The sequence below is a fragment of the Heptranchias perlo genome, chromosome 34 (assembly GCF_035084215.1).
Source record: "Heptranchias perlo isolate sHepPer1 chromosome 34, sHepPer1.hap1, whole genome shotgun sequence".
Lineage (NCBI taxonomy): Eukaryota > Metazoa > Chordata > Chondrichthyes > Hexanchiformes > Hexanchidae > Heptranchias > Heptranchias perlo.
Window position 1 is genome coordinate 1,575,425 of NC_090358.1, and position 24,976 is coordinate 1,600,400.

Genomic DNA, 24,976 nt, shown 5'->3' on the forward strand with positions numbered 1-24,976 from the left:
TGTAGGAACAAGTCCAGTCCAAGTTAAACTGGGTCACTCCGGAGCCTTATTTTCAGCATCAAAAGTTTATTTGTGGTTTGAAATCAACATTAATCAGAACCTCCACAAAAGTGCCATGTTCTATATGACCCAATGATACATCAACTCCCAACTATATGATGTATTTGGAAACCACTGATCTAGTCTGATGGGCGGGTGTGTGTTGAGACATTTGTTTACTTTGGTTCTGTTTTGGTTTTAATAAGGCAACAGAATATAATGGAGGCTACTGATTTAATTTTTCAATGCCTAGATGAACACAATTTACTCCAGTTAACTGGAACTTAGCAACTGAACTGAAGTTTGGGTAGCTAACAGCATTACAACATATCACCAAATGATCTTGCTGAGAATATATGTGACAGGTGAAGGGATCTGTCCTCTTTACAGTAGCACATTCACTGTTCTGCAGAATAAATGATGCTCAGATTATACTTTTACAGTAAGTGAAAGTGAAGTTCTGAGCCAGCAACGATGAAGAAATGCTGATAAATGTCCAAGTCAGGATGGTGAGTGACTTGCTGGTGATGATATTCCTGTGACATTGCTGCTGTTGTCGTTCTCAGTTGTGGAGGTCACGGGGGAGGGAGCTGCTGCAATGCATCCTGTAGATTTGCAGCCACAGTGTAGGAGTGATGGAAGGAGCAGACACTGAGTCCAGTGGTGTTCAGCTCTTGGACCATTTCTGGATCAAGGCTGTGATGAGGTCTGAAGGCAAGTGGTTCTGGAGGTACTCAAACCGACCATTGGTGAGCAGGTTATTGGTGAGTAGGTGTCACTTGATGGCAGTGTTGATGACTGCTTCCACCACTTATTGGTGAGTTGTGTCATTTAAATCAAATGGCTAGGAATGAGTTTAAAGCAGTATTCAACCTTTGTTTTTGCGACATTAATCACGGTGTTATCAGAATCTGTTGATTGAATGAGCACCTTGTAGCTTACTGGCTGTTTGCTGTTACCTGGGTTGTATTTATGTCATGCTGTTAGCAGCCAATCAGATGCACCTGCAGTAATGATCTTTTCGTGTTACTGAAACAGCCAATGAGCCATTTGATCAGTTTGAAAGTTTGAAAAGTTAGACAATGCAGCATTGGATTTTACAAATAGCTGAACAACAGCAACAGAAAACCGGGCTCTGAAACTGCTGGTCAGCAGAATTCTGGAGAAGTGGTGAGGAGATGAGTCTCCAAAAACGCAAAGAAGGCACCGACCATGGAAACAATTCACCGACAGGATGAATGCTGTCTCGACAACTTCAAGGACCGAAGCAGAAGATCTGGAAGAAGGTGTACAATGGTGAGGTATAAACATTACCGTGAAATGTGAGCACAGGGCATATGTGGATGAGGAAAAGCATTAGTTGGAAAAACTAAAAGACCTAGAGAAAAGTTAACAATAGAGAGTAAGGTTAAAGTGACAGGGTTATGTATTACGTACTTAGGTGCTCACCCTAGTTCTTACTGGACTCATCTCCTTATCCCCACCCAACCTCCTGGGAGAGGCAAAACATGGAAAATCTGTGTCAAAAAGTCTTCTCTGACCCCTCAAAGATGATCAGGCCCCAAGCTCTAACTTACAACCCAGAATGTTACTTTCCACCTGCCATGATCTCTTGGTTTTCCAAAAATGCCTCTTAACACCTTCTGTGGACTGGAAGGACTCAGCATTCACTGCCAGCTTCGGAATCCAGTTTCACTGGTCGATTACCAATGAGAAAAAGAAAGCTCCAGCCCAATTTATTTGGCGGCCCGTGGTTCTACCCAGACCCATCACCTCAAAAAATTTATGTTGTATGGTGTTGATGCCCTTAATAATTTAAAATGCTGAATCAGATCCCCTCAAAGTCTACATCTCTCCAGTGAATCCAAGCCCAAGGCTCCAAGTCTATCTACATATTGCAGAGACATGATGAAAGCCTTTCCAAATCATCACGTTTCAATTAGGTATAAAGAAAAAAATTCCCATAATAGATGAGCATAGTGTACAACAGGTGGTGGTCTCCTGAACCTGGATGTACTGGCCCAATATGAAGAAAAAATGGTGGCAATGATGAGGAGGGAGAATTTGAAGGGCATTAGGTTTGTGAAGATTAAAATACCACAAAAAACTAGTGGTTAATAACATGGAAATGGATATTCTATGATTTCCATTCTATGGTAGCATAGTGGTTATGTTACTGGACTAGTAATCCAGAGTCATACGTTCAAATCCTGCCACGGCAGCTGGCGAATTTAAATTCAATTAATTAAATAAAATTCTGGAATTTAAAAAAAACTAGTATCAGTAATGATGGCCATGAAACTACCGGATTGTTGTAAAAACCCATCTGGTTCACTAATGTCCTTTAGGGAAGGAAACCTGCCGTCCTTACCCGGTCCGGCCTACATGTGACTCCAGACCCACAGCAATGTGGTTGATTCTTAATTGCCCTCTGAAATGGCCTAGGAAGACACTCAGTTGTAAAATCTTACTAAAAAAAGTCACAAGAATAAAACCAGACCGACCACCCGGCATCGGACCACTAGGCACCAGAGACGACAAAGGCAAACCAAGCCCAGTAGACCCTGCAAAGTCCTCCTCACTAACATCTGGGGACTTGTGCCAAAATTGGGAGAGCTGTCCCACAGACTAGCCAAGCAACAGCCTGACATAGCCATACTCACAGAATCATATCTTTCAGCCAACATCCCAGACTCTTCCATCACCATCCCTGGGTATGTCCTATCCCACCCGCAGGACAGACCCACCAGAGGTGGCGGTACAGTGATATACAGTCAGGAGGGAGTGGTCCTGGGAGTCCTCAACATTGACTCCGGACCCCATGAAATCTCATGGCATCAGGTCAAACATGGGCAAGGAAACCTCCTGCTGATTACTACCTACCGCCCTCCCTCAGCTGATGAATCAGTCCTCCTCCATGTTGAGCACCACTTGGAGGAAGCACTGAGGGTAGCTAGGGCACAGAATGTACTCTGGGTGGGAGACTTCAATGTCCATCACCAGAGTGGCTCGGTAGCACCACTACTGACCGAGCTGGCCGAGTCCTGAAGGACATAGCTGCCAGAATGGGCCTGCGGCAGGTGGTGAGCGAACCAACACGAGGGAAAAACCTACTTGACCTCGTCCTCACCAATCTACCTGTCGTAGATGCATCTGCTCTTTTGTCCATGTTTGGACCAAGGCTGTAATGATGTCTGGAGCCGAGTGATCCCGGTGGAACCCAAACTGAGCATCGGTGAGCAGGTTATTGGTGAGTAAGTGCCGCTTGATAGCACTGTTGACGACACCTTCCATCACTTTGCTGATGATTGAGAGTAGGCTGATCGGGCTGTAATTGGCCGGATTGGATTTGTCCTGATTTTGAGTGCAAAAGAGAAGGCTGAAGCGTTTGCAACCATCTTCAGCCAGAAGTGCCGAGTGGATGATCCATCTTGGCCTCCTCCCGATATCCCCACCATCACAGAAGCCAGTCTTCAGCCAATTCAATTCACTCCACGTGATATCAAGAAATGGCTGAGTGCACTGGATACAACAAAGGCTACGGGCCCTGACAACATCCCGGCTGTAGTGCTGAAGACTTGTGCTCCAGAACTAGCTGCGCCTCTAGCCAAGCTGTTCCAGTACAGCTACAACACTGGCATCTACCCAACAATGTGGAAAATTGCCCAGGTATGTCCTGTTTCCAAAAAGCAGGACAAATCCAATCCAGCCAATTACCGCCCTATCAGTCTACTCTCAATCATCAGCAAAGTGATGGAAGGTGTCGTTGACAGTGCTATCAAGCGGCACTTACTCACCAATAACCTGCTCACCGATGCTCAGTTTGGGTTCCGCCAGGACCACTCGGCTCCAGATCTCATTACAGCCTTGGTCCAAATATGGACAAAAGAGCTGAATTCCAGAGGTGAGGTGAGAGTGACTGCCCTTGACATCAAGGCAGCATTTGACCGAGTGTGGCACCAAGGAGCCCTAGTAAAATTGAAGTCAATGGGAATCAGGGGGAAAACTCTCCAGTGGCTGGAGTCATACCTAGCACAAAGGAAAATGGTAGTAGTTGTTGGAGGCCAATCATCTCAGCCCCAGGACATTGCTGCAGGAGTTCCTCAGGGTAGTATCCTAGGCCCAACCATCTTCAGCTGCTTCATCAATGACCTTCCCTCCATCATAAGGTCAGAAATGGGGACATTCGCTGATGATTGCACAGTGTTCAGTTCCATTCGCAACCCCTCAGATAATGAAGCAGTCCGTGCCCGCATGCAGCAAGACCTGGACAACATCCAGGCTTGGGCTCATAAGTGGCAAGTAATATTCGCGCCAGACAAGTGCTAGGCAATGACCATCTCCAACAAGAGAGAATCTAACCACCTCCCCTTGACATTCAATGGCATTACCATTGCCGAATCCCCCACCATCAACATCCTGGGGGTCACCATTGACCAGAAACTTAACTGGACCAGCCATATAAATACTGCGGTTACAAGAGCAGGTCAGAGGCTGGGTATTCTGTGGCGAGTGACTCACTTCCTGACTCCCCAAAGCCTTTCCACCATCTACAAGGCACAAGTCAGGAGTGTGATGGAATACTCTCCACTTGCCTGAATGAGTGCAACTCCAACAACACTCAAGAAGCTCAACACCATCCAGGACAAAGCAGCCCGCTTGATTGGCACCCCATCCACCACCCTAAACATTCACTCCCTCCACCACCGGCGCACAGTAGCTGCAATGTGTACCAACCATAGGATGCACTGCAGCAACTCGCCAAGGCTTCTTCGACAGCACCTCCCAAACCCGTGACCTCTGCCATCTAGAAGGACAAGAGAGCAGGCACACGGGAACAACACCACCTGCACGTTCCCCTCCAAGTCCCACACCATCCCGACTTGGAAATATATCGCCGTTCCTTCATCGTCGCTAGGTCAAAATCCTGGAACTCCCTACCTAACAGCACTGTGGGAGAACCTTCACCACAAGGACTGCAGCGGTTCCAGAAGGCAGCTCACCGCCACCTTCTCAAGGGCAATTAGGGATGGGCAATAAATGCTGGCCTTGCCAGCGAGGCCGACATCCCATGAACGAATAAAAAAAAATTACATGAACATGCTGATCTACTCTTAATGAGCATGTAGTGACAATACAGTACACAAATGGGAAATGTGCTGAAGTACTCATTCCCATCTACTCTCTTCACAGGGCAAGAGAAGCCCAATGGAGATGTAGTCACTCCCGAACAGTCCACTGGAGCCGAACACCAACCCGACCTGAAGCAGGTATTGGGACAGATAAACTCACGGTGGCAAAGCTTGACACTGATGAGGATGAGGGTGCACAGACTGAGTCACTGAGGAAGAGGCAGTGGTGCTAGTGTTTGATCAAGGGTGGCAGGTCCCTGGTAGAGGCTTAATGTACTGTGTGCCCCTGTTCAGCTGAATGGGGAAGCAAATCTTAGTGGCTCTGTTTTCAAACTGTGTGGTGTGGGGTTCAGACCTTAATGGTCTTGCTTTCAAATGGAGGCTGGTAAAGAACGACAATGGTATTGAGGAGTCACTTACCTCCTTGTTCAATGGAAGGTGGTCTGGTTGGGTTGGAGGAGTCCAACATCCAGATGTGCACTGGCGTCCTCAAAATGTGAGATGTATTGGACCAACATCTGTCTTATTGCAGTCTGCCATTGATCATGCGGCAACACAAATGGTATCTGCAGTGCAGACTGTGTTTATGCAGGCTACAGGCACGGAAGGAATATCTTTCATGAATGCCTACACATTTGCATTAGTGGCTTTGGGATCCAAAGTCCAAGATACAATCTTGGGGAACAGTTACAGTCCAAACACGCCAGAGAGATTTCAAAATGTCATCATGCCCACTGTTCTCTGCTCACACAGATCATTGGGCATCATCAGGACATCCTCCACCAATGTCTTAAACTGAGTAGCACAGCTGCAATTGGTTGGCAGTAGTGTCAGCGTAGTTGCATCCCCTGCACTAGTGACATTAAGTGCCACCTCTGATAGCACTGCGCCCACTGCTGCATGCCCATCAGGGTTAGATGCAGATGCAAGTACCTGATCTGCAATTGGTGAGGCAGCCTTCCTCCTTCATTCAGGGGAGCACTTGGTAGTAGAACACCAAGGCAGAGAAATCCAAGGCACATAAGGGAAAATGAGGAAGCAAAGCACATTAAAAACTTACACTAATATCGTCTCTGAGTTTATTTAGGTGGATCCATGTTTAATATGTCCTGCAGTCTGCATTGTGAATTGTGCAGAAAATGAAGCCTCAGTTGTCCAAAAGAAAAACGAATAAAACACATGCAGAGTGCAGCTAAAACTTAACAGAGATGGCAAAATGATCAATGAATGTCCGAAAGACATTAATTGGAGAGCTCACTGGCAGAATTCAGCAATGAGCTCCTCTGTCTCTCTGTCCACATGGGAAGGTCTGTTACATGCTATTCTACATCTGGTTCTCTACAGCTTTCAGCTACTCCATATCTAGATGCACAGTGATACCTCTGTCCATGACTATCTTGTGCAACATGCAGCAGACTGATATAATTTTAAAGCTGTTTCTTGGGATCTGTTGTAACCCCTCTTCCCCCAACAAGACCCAGCAGCTAAAGTGTTGCTTTAGCACCCCAAACATCTGCTCAGTGAGGACACTGGTTCACACTTGAGCCTCGTCGTACCTCTTGTCTGCAAAGGTGTGGGCCGTGTATTGAGGTATCAATAGCCATGGTTGAACCATGAAGCCTATATCTTCAAGGAGCCAGCCATACAGCCTTCCTTTTCCTTCAAAGCTCTTTCTAAATAGTTGATTCCCCAGAGCTGTGCATTGAAATTCATTATTGTATCATGTTGTTGGAATAATAGGCCTTCCTATTCAGGTAGAGTTGGTGTTGAGCAAGTGTGTTGCACTGTCGGAGGTGCCGTCTTTCGGGTGAGATGTTAACTGAGGCCCCGTCTGCCCTCTCAGGTGGACGTAAAAGATCCCACGGCACCATTTTGAAGAAGAGCAGGGGAGTTCTCCCCGGTGTCCTGGGGCCAATATTTATCTCACAACCAACATCACTAAAACAGATTATCCGGTCATTATCACATTGCTGTTTGTGGGACCATGCTATGAGCTAATTGGCTGCCACGTTTCCTACATTACAACAGTGACTACACTTCACAAAAGTACTTAATTGGTTATAAAATGCTTTGGGATGTCCTGAGGTCGTGAAAGACGCTATATAAATACAAGTCTTTCTTTCACTGATTTGTGTTAGGTACAGCACGCTGGACTAATAATGACTCTGCATTTGTCCAGAGGAAGTTTCTGCTTGTAGATTACGGCTATACCTTGTATATTTTTGGTAACTTAAAGTTTTCTTTAAAGGGGCCACCCCACCATCAATGCAAAGAAGTATCATTCATTTTAATATTGTTTTGCTTGCTATTTCTGTTGAATGTTTAACAGATTTTCCACTGATCTTTGGGGACAGTTGCCTGTGTAGCAACATTAGAAATATCTTCATGAAGATTTCCTCTGGGACAACTTCACTAGATATGCCAAGCAGAGAGAATCTTCATGAAGACATTGACACTGTCATTGCACACAGTGACCAGAGCAATGCTTCCTTCTGTATTTATTAATTCACCAACCTTATACTTCCTTTCCCCTGATGATGTCATCAGCAGTCATCCCTTAAACCGAAGAATTTTTAGAGGAAATATAATTTAAAGTTGATTTGTAGTTTTTTTTTAATGGTCTGAATTTTTAAATGTGGCCCCGAATGATGAGATTCTCCTTTAAACCAGTTCTGATGTGAGGCCACCCCTCCTCATTCAAGTTACAGCACCCTTCTACATCTACAGAATATGTGAAAGTTTAGTGTACACCATGTAAAAATTGACACTTTCACACTCATTCTGTACCATTTATACAGAAACAGGCATGATTTGTATGGGAGATGCATACTATGTATCAGCTCAATAATCAGCAGTCAACCCATTGTCAATGTTACTTTGAGATAGTGGCATACTAATCACTCCTATGTAAAATATAGATTTTCCATTGCATTCAGTTACTTTTGATGAGATTGAATGGCTGAATGGAGGATTGTACGCAGGTTTGACAATTATTTCTTTGTATCTGCAGTTTGTAGAAATTACAAGCCAAGCCTAATATCTCTGTGTCCTCCAGCTTCATACAGCTGTGTTCTGTACATGTACCAACTGGGTAGTTACTCAGTGTTATGGCTCTGTTCCATTTATAGCTCATTGTCCTATTATATAGTCCTGTAATCTCCAGTCCCAGTGGTGTGGTATTTCCAACACAATGCCATATAAACATATATTTAAAATGGACAATTTATGCCCCTATTTAGGAAGCAAAGTACAAGGCCTGTTATATGTGAGTGAAGATTAATGCTAGGATTGGCTCTGGCTTCAGTTCCTAGTGCAATACCAGACTTACTGACTGCCTTCACCATATTGTGTTCCCCACGGCACTGCCAAGTACAGTTGGTGAAAACTCACTGTCCAACACAGACCCAGGCCCAACCACAGCACTGAAAGCAACACTTCCTCCTGATCTCAATTCCTTTCATAGTTCCCAGTTCCAGCAGTGAATTTTAAAAAAACCCAACACACTCATTGCAACCACCTATTCTACCACCGGGGAGGGTCAAAGATCCATTAGTAGTCCCACTGAAAAACAATAGGAATTGTAGGTTGTTTCTTGTTCTTCTGAGGAATCCCATGGGTTTTCTTTGCCCTCGCATTTCAGTGAGGTCGGCAGGGTTAGTGTAGTGGTACCAATGTACTATAGAGAGAGGTCACCAGTGGAGGTCAGTGTCCATTAGGATCACCCAACATAGAAATTACAGCACAGGAAGAGGCCACTTGCCTCATCGTGTTGATGCTAGCTCTTCAACTGAAGCTGTCCACTCGAGTTGCACTTCCTGCTCTTCCCATATTCTTTTATATTCTTCTTTTAGAAATAATCATCCAATTCCCTTTTCAATAATGTTATAGGGGTCAATTTTCAGATGGCCGAGTGGGTGCGTTCGTGGCGGGGGGGCTCCTAAAATTAGGGATACTTGGAGCGGGTCCGGAGCCCGGCTCCAACCCGCCCACTTCCAGGTTCCCCGATGACGCGAATCGGTCCGAGCGTGGCCCCCGCATGTGGGACTCCCACCGGCAATCAAAGCCAGCAGGATCCCACTTAAGATCATTATCTGGGTCCTTGAGGTCGTTTACAGACCTCATTAGTTGGAGATTTTAGGAGGATTCGGATTTTGGACTACCCAGAGCGTGTTTCCCATGCTGGGGGAAACACTCCCTGTTTAAACAGACGTGTTGCAGCCAGCAGCCAGTGGCAGCTGCAAAGGTCCATTTAACAGGTGCGGGGTAAACCCTCATTCATTGCAGCAGGGCACTCTGTCACCACAGACAAAGTTTTGCCTGCCACACCGTTGTCTCCACACTCCAAATTATTAAATCATACCCTAAACTCTGCTGTCCAACCACATTTACCTACTTTGTGGACCCCCTCACACTCACACCGTCAGGATGGTCGGGGTGGGAGGGGGGGTTCCACTGTTGCATTCATCACTCCATTGGAGGACGAGCAACATCACCAGCCCTGCCAGGCACGCCGTCCACCTCCACCACGTGGAGCTCCACAACACAGTGCTGCGCAACAGGCACCCGCACAAAGTAGTCGTGCAACTACAGATACACCCACTGTAGGGTGACTCAATGGGTGGCATCAAGGGTGTTCATGGAGAACCTCATGAAAGGGCATTATTGCACGAGCCAGTCAAGAATGGCCAAGACGTGGCAGTAGTGGTGACAATATAATATGTAATGTGAGTCGATCAGAAATCAAATATAAGTAAAAACCATGACAAACCCTCAAACACCCTTGTGCATCCCCTTCATACTCATGACACATTTGCCTTACGCTTCCTACTACACATATGTGATGCATGCCCTGTGGCTGCAGCACAGGTAGTGGCAGGTTGGGTGAGGCTGACCATGAAAGAGATGCATGAGAAGGTGAGTATGAGATCGAGCCATGAGATTGTAGGAGGATTGGGTTGAGTGGTAGTGGTGGGATGAGTACCGGCGCGGTGAGTAAGTGTAGCTAAGATGAGGATGAGCTTTGAGTGGGCATGAGGGGTGATGTGACAGAGTAGTGTTGACAGTGCAGAAGGAGATGTGGGTTGGGGGCAGTGATGTGACAGATGGAGTGTAGGGGAATGAGTGAGTACACTCACTTCGGCTGACCTACTTAGGTCATTGCAGCGCCTCCTGCACTGTATGCAGGTGCGTGATATGTTGGTGCTGGTGACCTCCTCTGCCACCTCGAGCCAGGCCTTCGTGGTGGCAGAGGCAGGCCACTTCCTCCCATCCACCGGGGAGAACATCTCTGTCCTCCCCCTCCTCGCCCCATCCAGTAGAACTTGTATTAAACCTGGGAGCAGCCTTCCCCCTGGGCTGCTCGATACTGTAATTTTGGCTCCTTTCTGCAGCATCAGTCAGTGGAGGACTGCCCCTTTAAATAGGGCTCCTCCAGCTGACAGCCTATGATGCGGGTGTGAAGTCCGCCCGCTGCGCAGCTTTCCAGCGCAAAACCCGGAAGCCAAGGTAAGTGGCTTCAATTTATTTAAGATTGCGTGGGGAACCCACTGATTTTACTGGGCGGGTTACCCACGCGCCCAGTTGACCTGCCGCTGGCAACCCACCTCCCTCCTAATATCGGGCCCATAGTCTCTGATTCAGTGTTCTATGTTCTAACCCTCAGTGTGAGATCATTTATTCTAACTTCTCTCTATATTTTTCATTTTAGGATGACAGTCTTGAGTCCCTTGTTGCCGATTTGCCAAACACTGGAACAATCTTTCGCTATTTACGCTTTCGAAACTGTTTATAACTACAAAAACCTCCATTACACGCTCCCTTAACATTATCTATTCCAGTGAAATTTTTTTTCTCATTTGGCACCTTCCTCCCCTCGAGCCCCCCAAGGTAGAGCAATGGCTGTAGGGGAGGAATCGCACTGCAGAGAGTGGGGCCAACTGGGACAGTGGGGCTGTTTCTCGCAGCAGCTAGTGTGGTGAATGTTTGGCTATAAATTTGTGCTGCTAGAGAAACATCGTCCCTCCTGGGAATAGGGTGGGGGTGTGGGACTAGCTGGATTGCTCTTGCATAGAGCCGGCACGGACTTGATGGGCCAAATGGCCTCCTTCTGTGCTGTAACCTTTCTATGATTCTATGATTCCCTCCCTCTCTCTCTCCCTCCCACTCTCCGTCCTTCCCTCCACTCTCCCTTCCTCCCACTCTCTCCCTCCCTCCAGGACACCAGAACTCCACTGCTCTTCCTTGAGTAGTGTCATGGGATCTTTAACACTCAGCTGAACAGGGTTAATGTCTCATCTGAAAGACGGTCCCTCTGCCAGTGCAGCGCTCCCTCAGTACTGACCCTTCGCCAGTGCAGCGCTCCCTCAGTACTGCACTGAAGTGTCAGCCTGGATTATGTGGAGTGGGGCTGACAAACTGAATTGAGCTGACACCTAAAGAGTTCATAAGTCTTCAATGCAGAGTAATGGATACTTGAGAGTGATGATGTGGAGATGCCGGTGATGGACTGGGGTTGACAAATGTAAACACCAAGTTATAGTCCAACAATTTTATTTGAAAATCAAAGCTTGTGATTTTCAAATAAAATTGTTGGACTATAACTTGGTGTTGTAAGATTGTTTATACTTGAGAGTGAGTATAAGAGTAATATGATCAACCCTAGCGGATTGGGTAGACTGGGCCTATACTCTCTGGAGTTTAGAAGAGTGATTTCATTGAAATATATAAGATTCTGAGAGGGCTTGACAGGGTAGATGCTGAGAGGTTGTTTCCCTTGACTGCAGAGACTAGAATGAGGGGTCATAGCCTTAGGATAGGGGGTTGGCTATTTAGGACCTAGATGAGGAGAAATTTCTTCACTCAGAGGGTTGTGAATCTTTGGAATTCTTTACCCCAGAGGGCTGTGGATGCTGAGTCATTGAGTATACTCAAGACTGAGATGGATAGATTTTTGGACTCTAAGGTAATCAAGGGATATGGGGATCGAGAGGGAAAGTGGAGATTAGGTTGAAGATCAGCCATGATCCGTTTGAATGGTGGAGCAGGCTCGAGGGGCCATATGGCCTACTGCTGCTCCTATTCCTTATGTTCTTATGGCTTCAAAAGCAAAGTCTAAACAGTTTTCAGCTCTCACCTGAACCCTAAGATGAGATCACAGCCTTGAAATCATTCCATGATTGTTCTGAATATATCTATTCTGTACATAAATCACATTTGGGTCCAATTTGGACAGGAATCTCCAATGAGCGATGATTCCTGTCCAATCAGTGCTGAAAATCAAACTGTACAGAGGAATTGCAAATTTATTAGCCATTCCTTGTACAGAATGGCTGAGTTTTATTGCTTTAGAGCTGGTCTCACAGTCTGACTGACGACAGCACTGCCCTTAACATTATAAAAGGAATTTACAAGAGAATGTACAAAGAAAACTTACGTCCTTCAGTATGATGTCCTGTGGTTATGGCATTATATTAGATGTGGAGGATAATGAAAGTCTGGAAAAACTTGGGCTTTCGGCTTTAAATGAAGAGATCATCAGTGTTAAGATTTTCAACTTTCCCGCCTTGAGTGAAGATTTACACAGGGGAGATTCTACATCAGTAAAAAGATGACCTGGTCTGTCAGAAGGAGATGAACAGCCATTTCTCATTCAATCCTTTCTTCAGTCCAATGCTATGAATCATCTCAACTGGGAATAATTTCCAATTTCTCTTTACTTGTATGAAGAAGAGTGACTCTGAGACCATCGAAGATCATAAGGACAACAACAGGATCCAGGTAAGAGTCATAACCACCAAAGACTCAGATAGATAATATATAGAATAAAGTGGAAACCTGGGAGTGGGTTATTGATTAATTTAATCAATGGCTTCAGAAGGCTTACTTAGAGAATCATAGGTATCTAGGAGTAAGTTATAAAGCTACAATCCAATCTATATAGAGAAAAAGGAATTAATTTGGCAATTCTAATCAATCTAGTCACTGTTCCACCTAACAGAGGTTCCTTAACGGTGTGATATGGTGGCACAGAGTGCTGGAACCTCAATGGTCTTAGCCAAAGACTGGTAGGACATGGCATCACAATTGCTATTCCCCACAAGTGTTCCAGCCTCAGCTGTTCCATTACACAGACGAGTCAAATTCAGGACCAGTGCTTGTCAAAGGGAAGTAAAGAGCATTAAAGGTAGGACTGCCCCAGATGGTCTTGAACATTTCTTATTGACTGGTTGCAGAGTGGGTCTAATGGAGGTATAGGATTGTTCACTGTGTAACTTACGGATTCCCTGTTTATTCAGCAGAATTGTTCACTAACGGTATTGAGTATTGAGTATAACAGTATTGAGTCACTATTTGTTCAATGTTCTATCTGAACCAATTACTTTGGTATTTGAACCAATTACTTTTGAACATCCTTATGTAATCTCTGGTGTAAATTGCATGCAATATGTTAGTGTATTTTCTTGTTCAATGTTTAGCCCAAAGTGCTTCTAACACGAGGATGCAGCACGGCCTCACTACATAACAGCACACAGCGGAATACCATCTTCCAGCTCATGATCAGTACTCTGGACCCCTTGACTGAAGGTAAGTGACTGAAGCTCATGGCTGGTACACAGTGAGAACTGGTTATTGATTAACTGGAAACCTCACCAAATTGGTTCATTCATGGCCAGCAGAACATGTCAGATGCCCTTAAAGAGGTTAGTGAAAAGTGGGATGTTTCTTTTTCTGCATTTGCAAACACTGTGATGCAATGACCACAGTTCATGTTGGTCCAGTTCCTTGTCAAAAAATTACGGTAATAAGAAATGATGTTTTGCCTTGGCAGCAAAAGTGGTTCAATATAAACTTGGATGGATCTACTGTTCATTACAGTGAAAACCCAAAGAAATAACAGTGAGTCTTGCAGTCAGATTGTGACATTCCGTACTTTAGGGGTGTCACACTCACCATAAATGAAAGTCTGACAGAAACTAGTTTGGTTGTAGTCAAACACACTGATTGCTCCCTTTCTTTGACAACTTCCACAGACAGCCATATCTAATTGTACAGGCAAAGCTCCCCTTTCTTTCTCTGGGAGATGGGAGATAAGAAGGGGGAAGGAGTGACAGGATAATCAGTCGGTTGAAAGAATAGAGATTGGCATCATTTTCATTCCTGGATGCTAACCTGGAGCAGGAGTTAATTCCACAGCCCAGAACCAACCCAAGTGCTGAGCAAGCATCATAATTTGTTACTACTTATCAGGGACCAAGATCAGCTGAAGCCCAATGGGTCACTAATAAACAGCAATAAATTATAAATTATTTTAACATTTTTCCTCATTTCCCCCACTCTGAGTCGATCCTATGCCCCAAATCTCAGTCCAGAGAACAGTCAGTGAGCCTGCTCCCTGGACTCTGTTAGTCCCTCTCTTGATCCAGCTAGTAGCCATTGCATGGGAGAAACCTAGTGGTTGTCCAGCCTTCCAACTATCCCCTCCTTCTAATCATCACCACGTTATCAAACAGCTTCAAATTCTCAATAAAATGTTGACCAATTATCCCATTCATGTGTCAGCCTCGTTTCTTACTGTCAAATAGCCTCTGGGCCTAATCACTCTGAAGGATTATCAACTCTGTCTTTCAAAAATAGATAAGCAGAGATTGAAGGCTAAGCAGATAATTGAGAGAGTCACAGCTGGCAGCAAGATCCTCAAAACCAGACACGTGTTGAAACCTACACATCCTTCCCGTTCCATCGTTCCAAAACACACCTCACTAGATCACACCAATAGGAAACGTCACTGTGGAGGATTCAGTTATTGCAAAGCCCTCAAGGTAAGGACCAGCTTCCAGTTTTAAAATACTTGCACTCCGCTCCATGAGGGTCCTTTTCAACAGTCTTAGTGAAGATGTCTGTCTCTCCCTGAGATCAATAAATTCTTAAGAGATAGGGTTGCCAACTCTAATTGGAGGTTTCACCTCATGACCTTCCATCTCTAACCGCCTTGTCCCCATGCTCACGCCACCGGTCATCCGACACGTCCATCCTTGCATTGCTCTGCCTTCCAACTCCAATTGGAAAGCGAACATTCTTCGTGATCATTCTTGACTGTCAGTTAAACAGCTGTGATGCCCCCTCCCCATGTTAAACAACCTTCCAAAACGTGATCTCTTAGGTCACACATGAAATGTATACCAGTACAGGTCTGGAGACGGAGTGGGAAAGAAATAAAAATCACTTGTGCAACATTCAGACTTGCTCTCCTGCTTTTCCAATTGTTTTTTTTGACAGGGGATTAAGGATAGCATCGGAATGAGGAGATGGCAAAACACCTCAAGTAGGGTTAACATTGCTGGGATCTCTCAGCCTCACGTGTACAAAATGTCTAAAGGAACTTTCTTGGTTGCACTGGCAAACATAAGTAAATAGGACTTGGGAGAAACATATATGGATCTGACAAGTGCCATGTCTGTTTAGTTCTCTGTTTAATTGACAAAAATTGCTTTTCAAAGCATATGGTTAGCAGCAGGTCCTAATATTGATTCTGTTTCATCTGAATTACCTCCCACAAAATGGAGTCACTTGCAAGATGTGCCAGATCACCGAACAGCCATTTTGAGAAAGATAGTTCAGACCAGGATTGTCCAGGAATTAAAGAGTAATCTCCTGGACACAGTTGCCAGCAAACCCAGGAGAAAAATCATAGGGTCATTAAAATAAATTATGTGTTTTATTCACTTTCTTTGATCACTTTCATTTATTTATTGTAAAATACCGGAAATGGGAATAAAGGCTGTTTGAATGGGTGGGGCAGTTGGAGGAGAGAGGTTGCGATGAACCCCCCAGGAATATGTCCAATTGGAGTTGGCGACCCTAGTTCAGACAGAGGATATTTAATAGTGGTATGTATACAGGTATATGGGGACACTTAGAGTCGATGTTTGTGCCAAATCAGGACACCATTTGGTTAGCTCTTTGCATTGTTGAAACATGAGCAGCCTGAATTGTTCCTTTGACTGATTTTTAAAACACACGAGGGAGACTTTCTGGGATGGGTTGTGTCCTAGAGAGTCCTCTGGTCCTCTCACTGTTTAATAAAGTCTGCAAAGAGCTGGCGGAGTCAGTCTTTGGGATCCAGATTGCACTCATCTCAACACTCTGACTCCTGGGAAAACTAGCTGCATCCATGGCGATTCAACACTCAGGGGGTGATTTTAAATCCCAAGAACGGGTGGGTTGGGGGTGGGTGAGAGTTGAAAATAGTTATTTTTTTGGGTCGCAACTGGAAATTTTTCGGACTTTGCATTCCCAGTGGGAAGCCTGTACTTTTACTTGCCAACGTTAAACCCAGAAATAAAGCCAAAGCAACTATTTTCAACTCCCACCTGACCCCAACCCACCTGTTCTTGGGGTTTAAAATCACCCCTCAGTGTCTGGGACATATAGCAACTGCACCGTGTGATTTCCAGCAGTCTTCACCCTGTGATTCCCAGTGCTCTGATTTTTAAAAATTCATTCATGGGATGTGGGCATCGCTGGCAAGGTCAGTATTTATTGCCCATCCCTAATTGCCCTTGAGAAGGTGGTGAGCTGCCTTCTTGAACCGCTGCAGTCGGTGTGGTGAAGGTTCTCCCACAGTGCTGTTAGGGAGTTCCAGGGTTTTGACCCAGCGACGATGAAGCAACGGCGATATATTTCCAAGTTGGGATGGTGTGTGACTTGGAGGGGAACGTGCAGCTAGTGTTATTCCCATGTGCCTGCTGCCCTTGTCTTGATTCCAAGGTCCAGATGTGAAAGTTACATTTTTGTATTCCAATGTATTTTGGTTCATCAGGGAAGGTGTTTCCATAACAACGCACCCTTAAGGAGAGGCACCTTTTCCTCATTCTGGCTGCTAATATTTGACACTGCCGCGAATCATAATGTGCAATGGATAAGGTAATATAACTAGCTACCTGTCCTGCATTGATCAGTGAGGCTCGTAGGGAGGATAAATTAATGGACAACAGCTGTATGTTGCTTATGAATTGGAGTGGCAGACAGCGATGTTAGTATTACAAAAGCATGTGTTTCAATCAGTTATGTGGCAGTAAGTGAGATGGCATTTTTGGGGCTCAATTCATAAGAACACAGGAATTTACAGGGAACAGGAAAAGGCCATTCCTTTTTGATAGATCAACCTCACCTATCCCCTTCTCACCATACTCCTCAACCCCACCTATCCCCTTCTCATCGTATCTCTCAACCCCACCTTCTCATTGTACGACAAAACTTCCTCTAGGTCTCATAGCAACCAGAGGAAATCTTCAATCCCCTTTTCTCCATCCATATCTCTTGCTTCCCTCTCTCAACTCACCTCATTGTTTCTGGAATCCTACTCTCTATTTCGTTGCCCCTCCCTGGTAACTTCCTAATCTCTAAATTGTGTGCCCTGGGATTTGAACTCTTCGATGAACTGAACAATTTGCCTCGACTAACTTTGTCAGTTCATTTCATAATCTAGAAAACCTCGGGTCACCTCAAAGTCTCCTCATTCCCAAAGAAAACAAACCGAACTTCCTTAACATATAATTTAAAATCCCAATAATCTGGCCTCTGTGCAGAACAGTGTCAGCAGGAGCTTTGCATTTTCAAAACTGGCCCTTTTTAAAATGTTGGTTCCTGTCCTCAGGGAATCATTTCTTTAATGAGTGCTCTGGAATTATTTTTTAAATTAGCAAAATTATGGGTCAATGAATGTCAGAAAGGAATTTCTTTTGTTGGTTGGAATTTGCTAATTAATGACAGTTGGTCTGTCTCTGTTGAGGAGTCCTGCAGTTTTAGTTTCCATCTGTAGTGACCTTCAACTCCTTCCTGATGACCACGTGCTTTACAAGCCTGTCCAGTCCCAGCTGGCTGAATGTGTGTCAGGTGAATGAAAAGCTCTTGGGTTTTAATCAGATTTATTGAGATCTGGAGAAAAGCTGGCTCAAGGTGGTGAGTCTCAGCCCGATCTACTTAACACGAAGGGGATAAGTTATCTCCCAGAATGCTCCGCCTGCCCAAGTGGAGTTTCTTTGGGCAGCCGGCAGCCAATTGGATCACAAGCCGCCAATAAGATCAAGAGCTTGCTGTTTGCAGTGGGGAGTCTGTGTGTGACAGACTGCACCTCCAGGTGAGGTAAAGAGCTGAGAATTTTCAGTTTCTCCCCCACCCAGTCAATATCAACCTACTCAGGCCAGCTCCAGCACGGGATTAGATGCCGAATGTTGTTTCTTCTACACTACCCAGATCAGCGTAACTTAACTCCCCCTCCCCTCAGAAGAGTGGCCCCTACTGCACCAGTGTCATATTCTCATTTCCCACACTGTCTATTCTCTCAGAGACAGACTTTACAAATCAAACCCACTGCAGCCCTTTCACACTCCAGGAGCTCTAACTGGATTATCGGGTGCAGAGCTGAGCGGTTTGCCCAAGTTCTTATCCCAACACCAAGAATGGCAAATTGTAAAATCTACCCCACAGTCTCTCTGAGCAAGGCTGACACTTCACCACCAGTTTAAACTGAATTGTGGGCAGTTTTGTTCTGTGGATTCACCAGGAACTGGGAGAAGATTGGGCCAAATTCAGGTCCAGCACATAGCAGCAGAGAGCGATTTTCATCACGTTAGTCTGACCGGGGTTAAACTCTAAATCCCAGCTTGCTCTCTCACTTCACCAACCTGTCCTCTAACAACTTCCTGTACCAGTATGTTTGAAAAACCAATCATTTAATTGGACGATCTGCATATCCAATGAAACTGACAGAATCAGAAATCCAGTTATCAGACTGGGTACTTTGGATCTAAAAGGAAAGTTCTTTACCGTCACAAGAAACTCACTGACCATTTTAATAGGATGGTCCTTAGTACAGAGATACGACCCTTTCAGTGTTCTTGTATGGGCTGCAGTTTTGAATACTTATTACGGTGTAACCAACGTAATTCAAAGTTGTCCTTTTTATGATAATTCCATTTCACATATCAGTGGCTTGGTGTTTGGTGCACTTTTGGGCCAGTTTTGACTGCTATTGAATTTAATCTCTGGCAGGAATCATCCGGAGGTCAAGTACAATAGAGTTTCAAAACTGAGGTGCAAGGGTTATATTTCATGGAGCAAGTTAGGGGCTGAGTTGCACAGAAAGTTGGTACACTAACAAACCCTGCTGGAGCGAAGAGACTTTGGCTCCTGACTAAAGTTGCCTGACGTGGCGATTACAGAGTGGCTTTGCCAGAAACCGAGGCACCTACCCTGTTGGATATAGAATGTGGCTTGGTCCAGGCAAAGTAGTGTGACCAATAAAAGTAAGGTGACTTTAGAATAGAATGTCAGAATGGAGCAACAAGAGACACAAGTAGCAGGTGTGAAATATTAGAATACAATGACGCCAGGCGTGATCACACCTGGAGATGGTTAATGCAAAGTTTGAAAGGGTTTTTGATCAGGTTCATACTTTTGCTGTCAGGTCTTTCAAAAGTAACAGTAACCCCTCCTCTGGTGACATCTTTAATAACTGTTTGCCCTGATTCTTTTTATGCTGTCGGGATTATATCAGCTTGGAATGTAAAATCTTCTGTATCCAAGAGGGATCCACACACCCCATTGTGTCGTCAGTACCTCTCATGGTTTACATGCCTCCATTTTCATTATTAGCAATATTGGGGTATATTTTCCTCTGGGTGCATCTAAACTAGAGCAAGATAATTAACCACCTTCTCGTCAGTTATTATCACTAGTTTTGCTCACAGCTTGAAAAGGGTGTACAGAAAGTAACAGGAAAAAAACTTGTTAAGGGCTTGTTAATAGCCTGTGCTAAAAAATGTGTTCAGTTTTGAGTGGGTGGGTGCGGAGTGGGTAGAACATTTAGTGAATCCTGAACTATTGTTCAGATCAGGGTCAGTCATACAATGGCGAACACAGCGAGTAGTTTCTGTGTAACAGTAAGCAGTAACAGATTAGGGAGGTGATTGTCATTCTCTAATTAACCCAACCCCCACTGGCAGCCCTGACCTGGCTCAAGTCAAGGAGACAACATGGGCTGGATTTTCATTGTCTATGAATGGGCAGAAAATCTCTCGTGTTACATTTACATCAGTCGATAAATGTAACTTTATATAGCCTGTATATAAACAGGATATTTTAGATCTTAGGAACATAGGAACAGGAGTCGGCCATTCAGCCCCTCGTGCCTGCTCCGCCATTTGATAAGATCATGGCTGATCTGTGATCCAACTCCATATACCTCCCTTTGGCCCATATCCCTTAATACCTTTGTTTGCCAAAAAGCTATCTATCTCAGATTTAACTTTAGCAATTGAGCTAGTATCAATTGCTGTTTGCAGAAGAGAGTTCCAAACTTCCACCACCCTTTGTGTGTAGAAATGTTTTCTAATCTCGCGCCTGAAAGGTCTGGCTCTAATTTTTAGACTGTGCCCCCTACTCCTAGAATCCCCAACCAGCGGAAATAGTTTCTCTCTATCCACCCTATCTGTTCCCCTTAATATCTTATAAACTTCGATCAGATCACCCTTAACCTTCGAAACTCCAGAGAATACACCCCAATTTGTGTAATCTCTCCTCGTAACTTAACCCTTGAAGTCCGTGTATCATTCTAGTAAACCTACGCTGCACTCCCTCCAAGGCCAATATGTCCTTCCGAAGGTGCGGTGCCCAGAACTGCTCACAGTACTCCAGTGCGGTCTAACCAGGGTTTTATATAGCTGCAGCATAACTTCTGCCCCCTTGTACTCCAGTCCTCTAGATATAAAGGCCAGCATTCTGTTTGCCTTCTTGATTATTTTCTGCACCTGTTCATGACACTTCAATGATCTATGTACCTGAACCCCTAAGTCCCTTTGGACATCCACTGTTTTTAACTTTTTACCATTTAGAAAGTACCCTGTTCTATCCTTTTTTGATCCAAAGTGGATGACTTCACATTTGTCTACATTGAATTCCATTTGCCACAGTTTTGCCCATTCACCTAATCTATCAATATCTCTTTGTAATTTTATGTTTTCATCTACACTGCTTACAATGCTACCAATCTTTGTGTCATCGGCAAACTTAGATATGAGACTTTCTATGCCTTCATCTAAGTCGTTAATAAATATTGTGAATAATTGAGGCTCCAAGACAGATCCCTGCGGGACTCCACTAGTCACATCCTGCCAATGTGAATACTTACCCATTATCCCTACTCTCTGTCGCCTTTCGCTCAGCCAACTTCCTAACCAAGTCCGTACTTTTCCCTCGATTCCATGGGCTTCTATCTTAGCTAACAGTCTCTTATGTGGGACCTTATCAAGTGCCTTCTGGAAGTCCACATAAATAACATCCATTGACATTCCCCTGTCCACTACTTTAGTCACCTCTTCAAAAAATTCAATCAAAAAATTCAGGCACGACCTACCTTTCACAAATCCATGCTGGCTCTCTCTAATTAACTCAAAATTCTCGAGGTGTTCAGTCACCCTATCCTTAATTATAGACTCCAGCATTTTCCCCACAACAGATGTTAGGCTAACTGGTCTATAATTCCCCGGTTTCCCTCTCTCTCCTTTCTTAAAAAGCGGAGTGACGTGCAATTTTCCAATCTAGAGGGACAGTTCCTGAATCTAGGGAACTTTGAAAGATTATAGTTAGGGCATCTGCAATGTGCTCACCTACTTCCTTTAAAACCCTGGGATGGAAACCATCTGGTCCTGGGGATTTGTCACTCTTTAGTGCTATTATTTTCTTCATTACTGTTGTTTTACTTATGTTAATTTTATCGAGTACCTGTCCCCGATTCAATATAAGTTTTCTTGGGATTTCCGGCATGCTATTCTCTTTTTCGACTGTAAATACTGACGCAAAGTAATTGTTCAACATGTCCGCCATTTCCCCATTGTCAATGACAATATCCCCACTTTCAGTTTTTAAGGGGCCAACACTGCTCCTGACCACCCTCTTTTTCCTAATATAACTATAAAAGTTCTTTGTATTGGTTTTGATATCCCTTGCGAGTTTCTTTTCATACTCTCTTTTTGTAGCTCTTACTATCTGTTTTGTGACCCTTTGTTGATCTTTCCCATTCGCCAGGATCTGTGCCATTTTTTGCCTTTTTGTATGCTCTTTCCTTATGTCTTATACTGTCCCTTATCTCTTTAGTTGTCCACGGCTGTTTTTTTTGGCATGTAGAGTTCTTGCCCCTCAGGAGTATAAACCGATTCTGTATCTCGTTAAATGTTTCTTTAAACATTTCCCACTGATCATCAGTCGTTTTACCCATTAACAGATTTGTCCAGTTTACTGTGGACAGTCTCTGTCTCATCCCATTGAAGTCGGCCTTGCCCAAGTCTAGAATCTTAGCAGCTGATTCACTTTTTACCCTTTCAAACACTACATTGAACTCGATCATGTTATGATCACTATTGGATAGGTGTTCACGCACAGTTAAGCCGTTAACTAAATCTGGTTCATTACTCTTGTATTGTGTAATGAGACAGGGTTGATTAATAATCTCATAGTAAAGGATCCTCTAGGGAAGAGTGATTATATGATAAGTATGTCACTCTCAAACTCAATGTGAAATTCTAAGTCTGAAACTAAAGTCTTAAACTTAAATAACGCCAATTATATAGGTATGAGGGGCAAGTTGGCTCAGGTAGACTGGGAAATTGGATTGAAGGGAATGACAGTTGAAAAGCAATGGCAAACATTTAAAGAAATATTTCAATATTCTCAACAAATATACATTCCATTGAGAAATAAAAACTCCATGGGAAAAGTGATCCACCCGTGGCTAACTAAAGAGGTTAAGGATAGTATTAGATTAAAAGAAGAGGCCTATAATGTTGCCAAGAAGAGTAGTAAGCCTGAGGATTGGAAGAGTTTTAGAAACCAGCAAAGGACAACCAAAAAATTGATAAAAAGGGTGAAAATAGAATATGAAAGTAAACTAGCAAGAAATATAAAAACGGATTGTAAGAGCTTCCACAAGTATGTAAAAAGGAAGAGAGTAGCAAAAGTATGTTGGCCCCCTAGAGGCTGAGACAGGAGAAATTATTTATGGGGAATCAGGAAATGGCAGATGCGTTAAAGAACTATTTTGTATTTGTCTTCACAATAGAAGACACAAAAAGCATACCAGAAATAGTGGGGAACCTAGGGGCTAATGAGAGTGAGGAACTTAAAGTAATTATCAGTAGAGAAAAAGTACTTGAGAAACTAATGGGTCTAAAAGCCAATAAATGCCCTGGACCTGATGGCCTACATCCAAGGGTTCTAAAAGAGTGGCTGCAGAGATAGTGGATTCATTGGTAATGATCTTCCAAAATCCCCTAGATTCTAGAATAGTCCCAGTTGATTGGAAGGTAGCAAATGTAACCCTGCTCTTCAAGAAAGGAGGTGGGGGGGGGGGGGGGGGAAGAGAAAACAGGGAACTACAGGCCAGTTAGTCTGACATCAGTCGTCGGGAAAATGCTGGAATCCATTATTAAGGAGGTGGTAACAGGGCACTTAGAAAATCATAATATGATTAGGCAGAGTCGATGTGGTTTTATGAAAGGGAAATCGTGTGTGACAAATTTATTAGAGTTTTTTGAAGATGCAACTCGCAGCGTAGATAAAGGGGAACCAGTGGATGTAATATATTTGGATTTTCAAAAGGTATTCAATAAGGTGCCATATAAAAGGTTTTTATGCAAAATAAGGGCTCATGGGGTTGGGGCTAATATATTATCATGGATAGAGGTTTGGATAACGGACAGAAAACAGAGAGTAGGATAAACGGGTCATTCTCGGGTTGGCAGGCTGTAACTAGTGGGGTGCCGCAAGGATCGGGGCTTGGGCCTCAGCGATTTACAATCTATATTAATGATTTGGATGAAGGGACTGAGTGAAATGTATCCAAGTTTGCTGACAATACAAAGCTAGGTGGGAAAGTAAGCTGTGATGAGGACACAAAGAGTCTGCAAAGGGATGTAGACAGGTTAAGTGAATGGGCAAGGTGGTGGCAGATGGAGTATAATGTGGGGAAATGTGAGGTTATTCACTTTGGTAGGAAGAATAGAAAAACAGAATATTTTTTAAATGGTGAGAAACTATTAAATATTGATGTCCAGAAGACTTGGGTGTCCTGGTACAAGAAACACAAAAAGTTAGCATGCAGACACAGCAAGCAATTAGGAAGGCAAATGGTATGTTGACCTTTATGGCAAGGGGTTTGGAGTACAAGAGTAAGGAAGTCTTATTACAATTGTATAGGGGTTTGGTGAGACCTCACCTGGAGTACTGCATACAGTTTTGGACTCCTTGTCTAAGGAAGGATATTCTTGCCTTAGAGGCGGTGCAACGAAGGTTCACTAGATTAATTCTTGGGATGAGAGGGTTGTCCCATGAGGAGATGTTGAGTAGAATGGGCCTATACTCTCTGGAGTTCAGAAGAATGAGAGGTGATCTCATCGAAACATGTAAGATTCTGAGGGGGCTTGAGAGGGTAGAGGCTGAGAGGTTGTTTCCCCTGGCTGGAGAATTTAGAACTAGAGGGCATAGTCACAGGATAAGGGGTCGGCCATTTAAGACTGAGATGAGGAGCCATTTCTTCGCTCAGAGGGTTGTGAATCTTTGGAATTCTCTACACCAGAGGCTGTAGATGCTGAGTCGTTGAGTATATTTGAGGCTGAGATGGATAGATTTTTAGACTCTAGGGGAATCAAGGGATATGGGGATCAAGCAGGAAAGTGGAATTGAGGTTGAACATCAGCCATGATCTGGTTGAATAGCGGAGCAGGCTCGAGGGGCCGTATGGCCTACTCCTG

At 44.2% G+C, this 24,976-nt stretch overlaps 1 protein-coding gene across 1 annotated transcript in view; it reads left to right on the forward strand.

Moving 5' to 3' along the window:
* slc24a1 (solute carrier family 24 member 1) overlaps window positions 1–24,976 on the forward strand; it is a 47,870-nt gene that overhangs the window by 5,218 nt on the left and 17,676 nt on the right. The window contains exon 2 of the mRNA XM_067971126.1: window positions 13,646–13,754. Within this exon, the coding sequence (XP_067827227.1) occupies window positions 13,646–13,754 (109 nt within the window). The remainder of the gene's footprint in view (window positions 1–13,645; window positions 13,755–24,976) is intronic.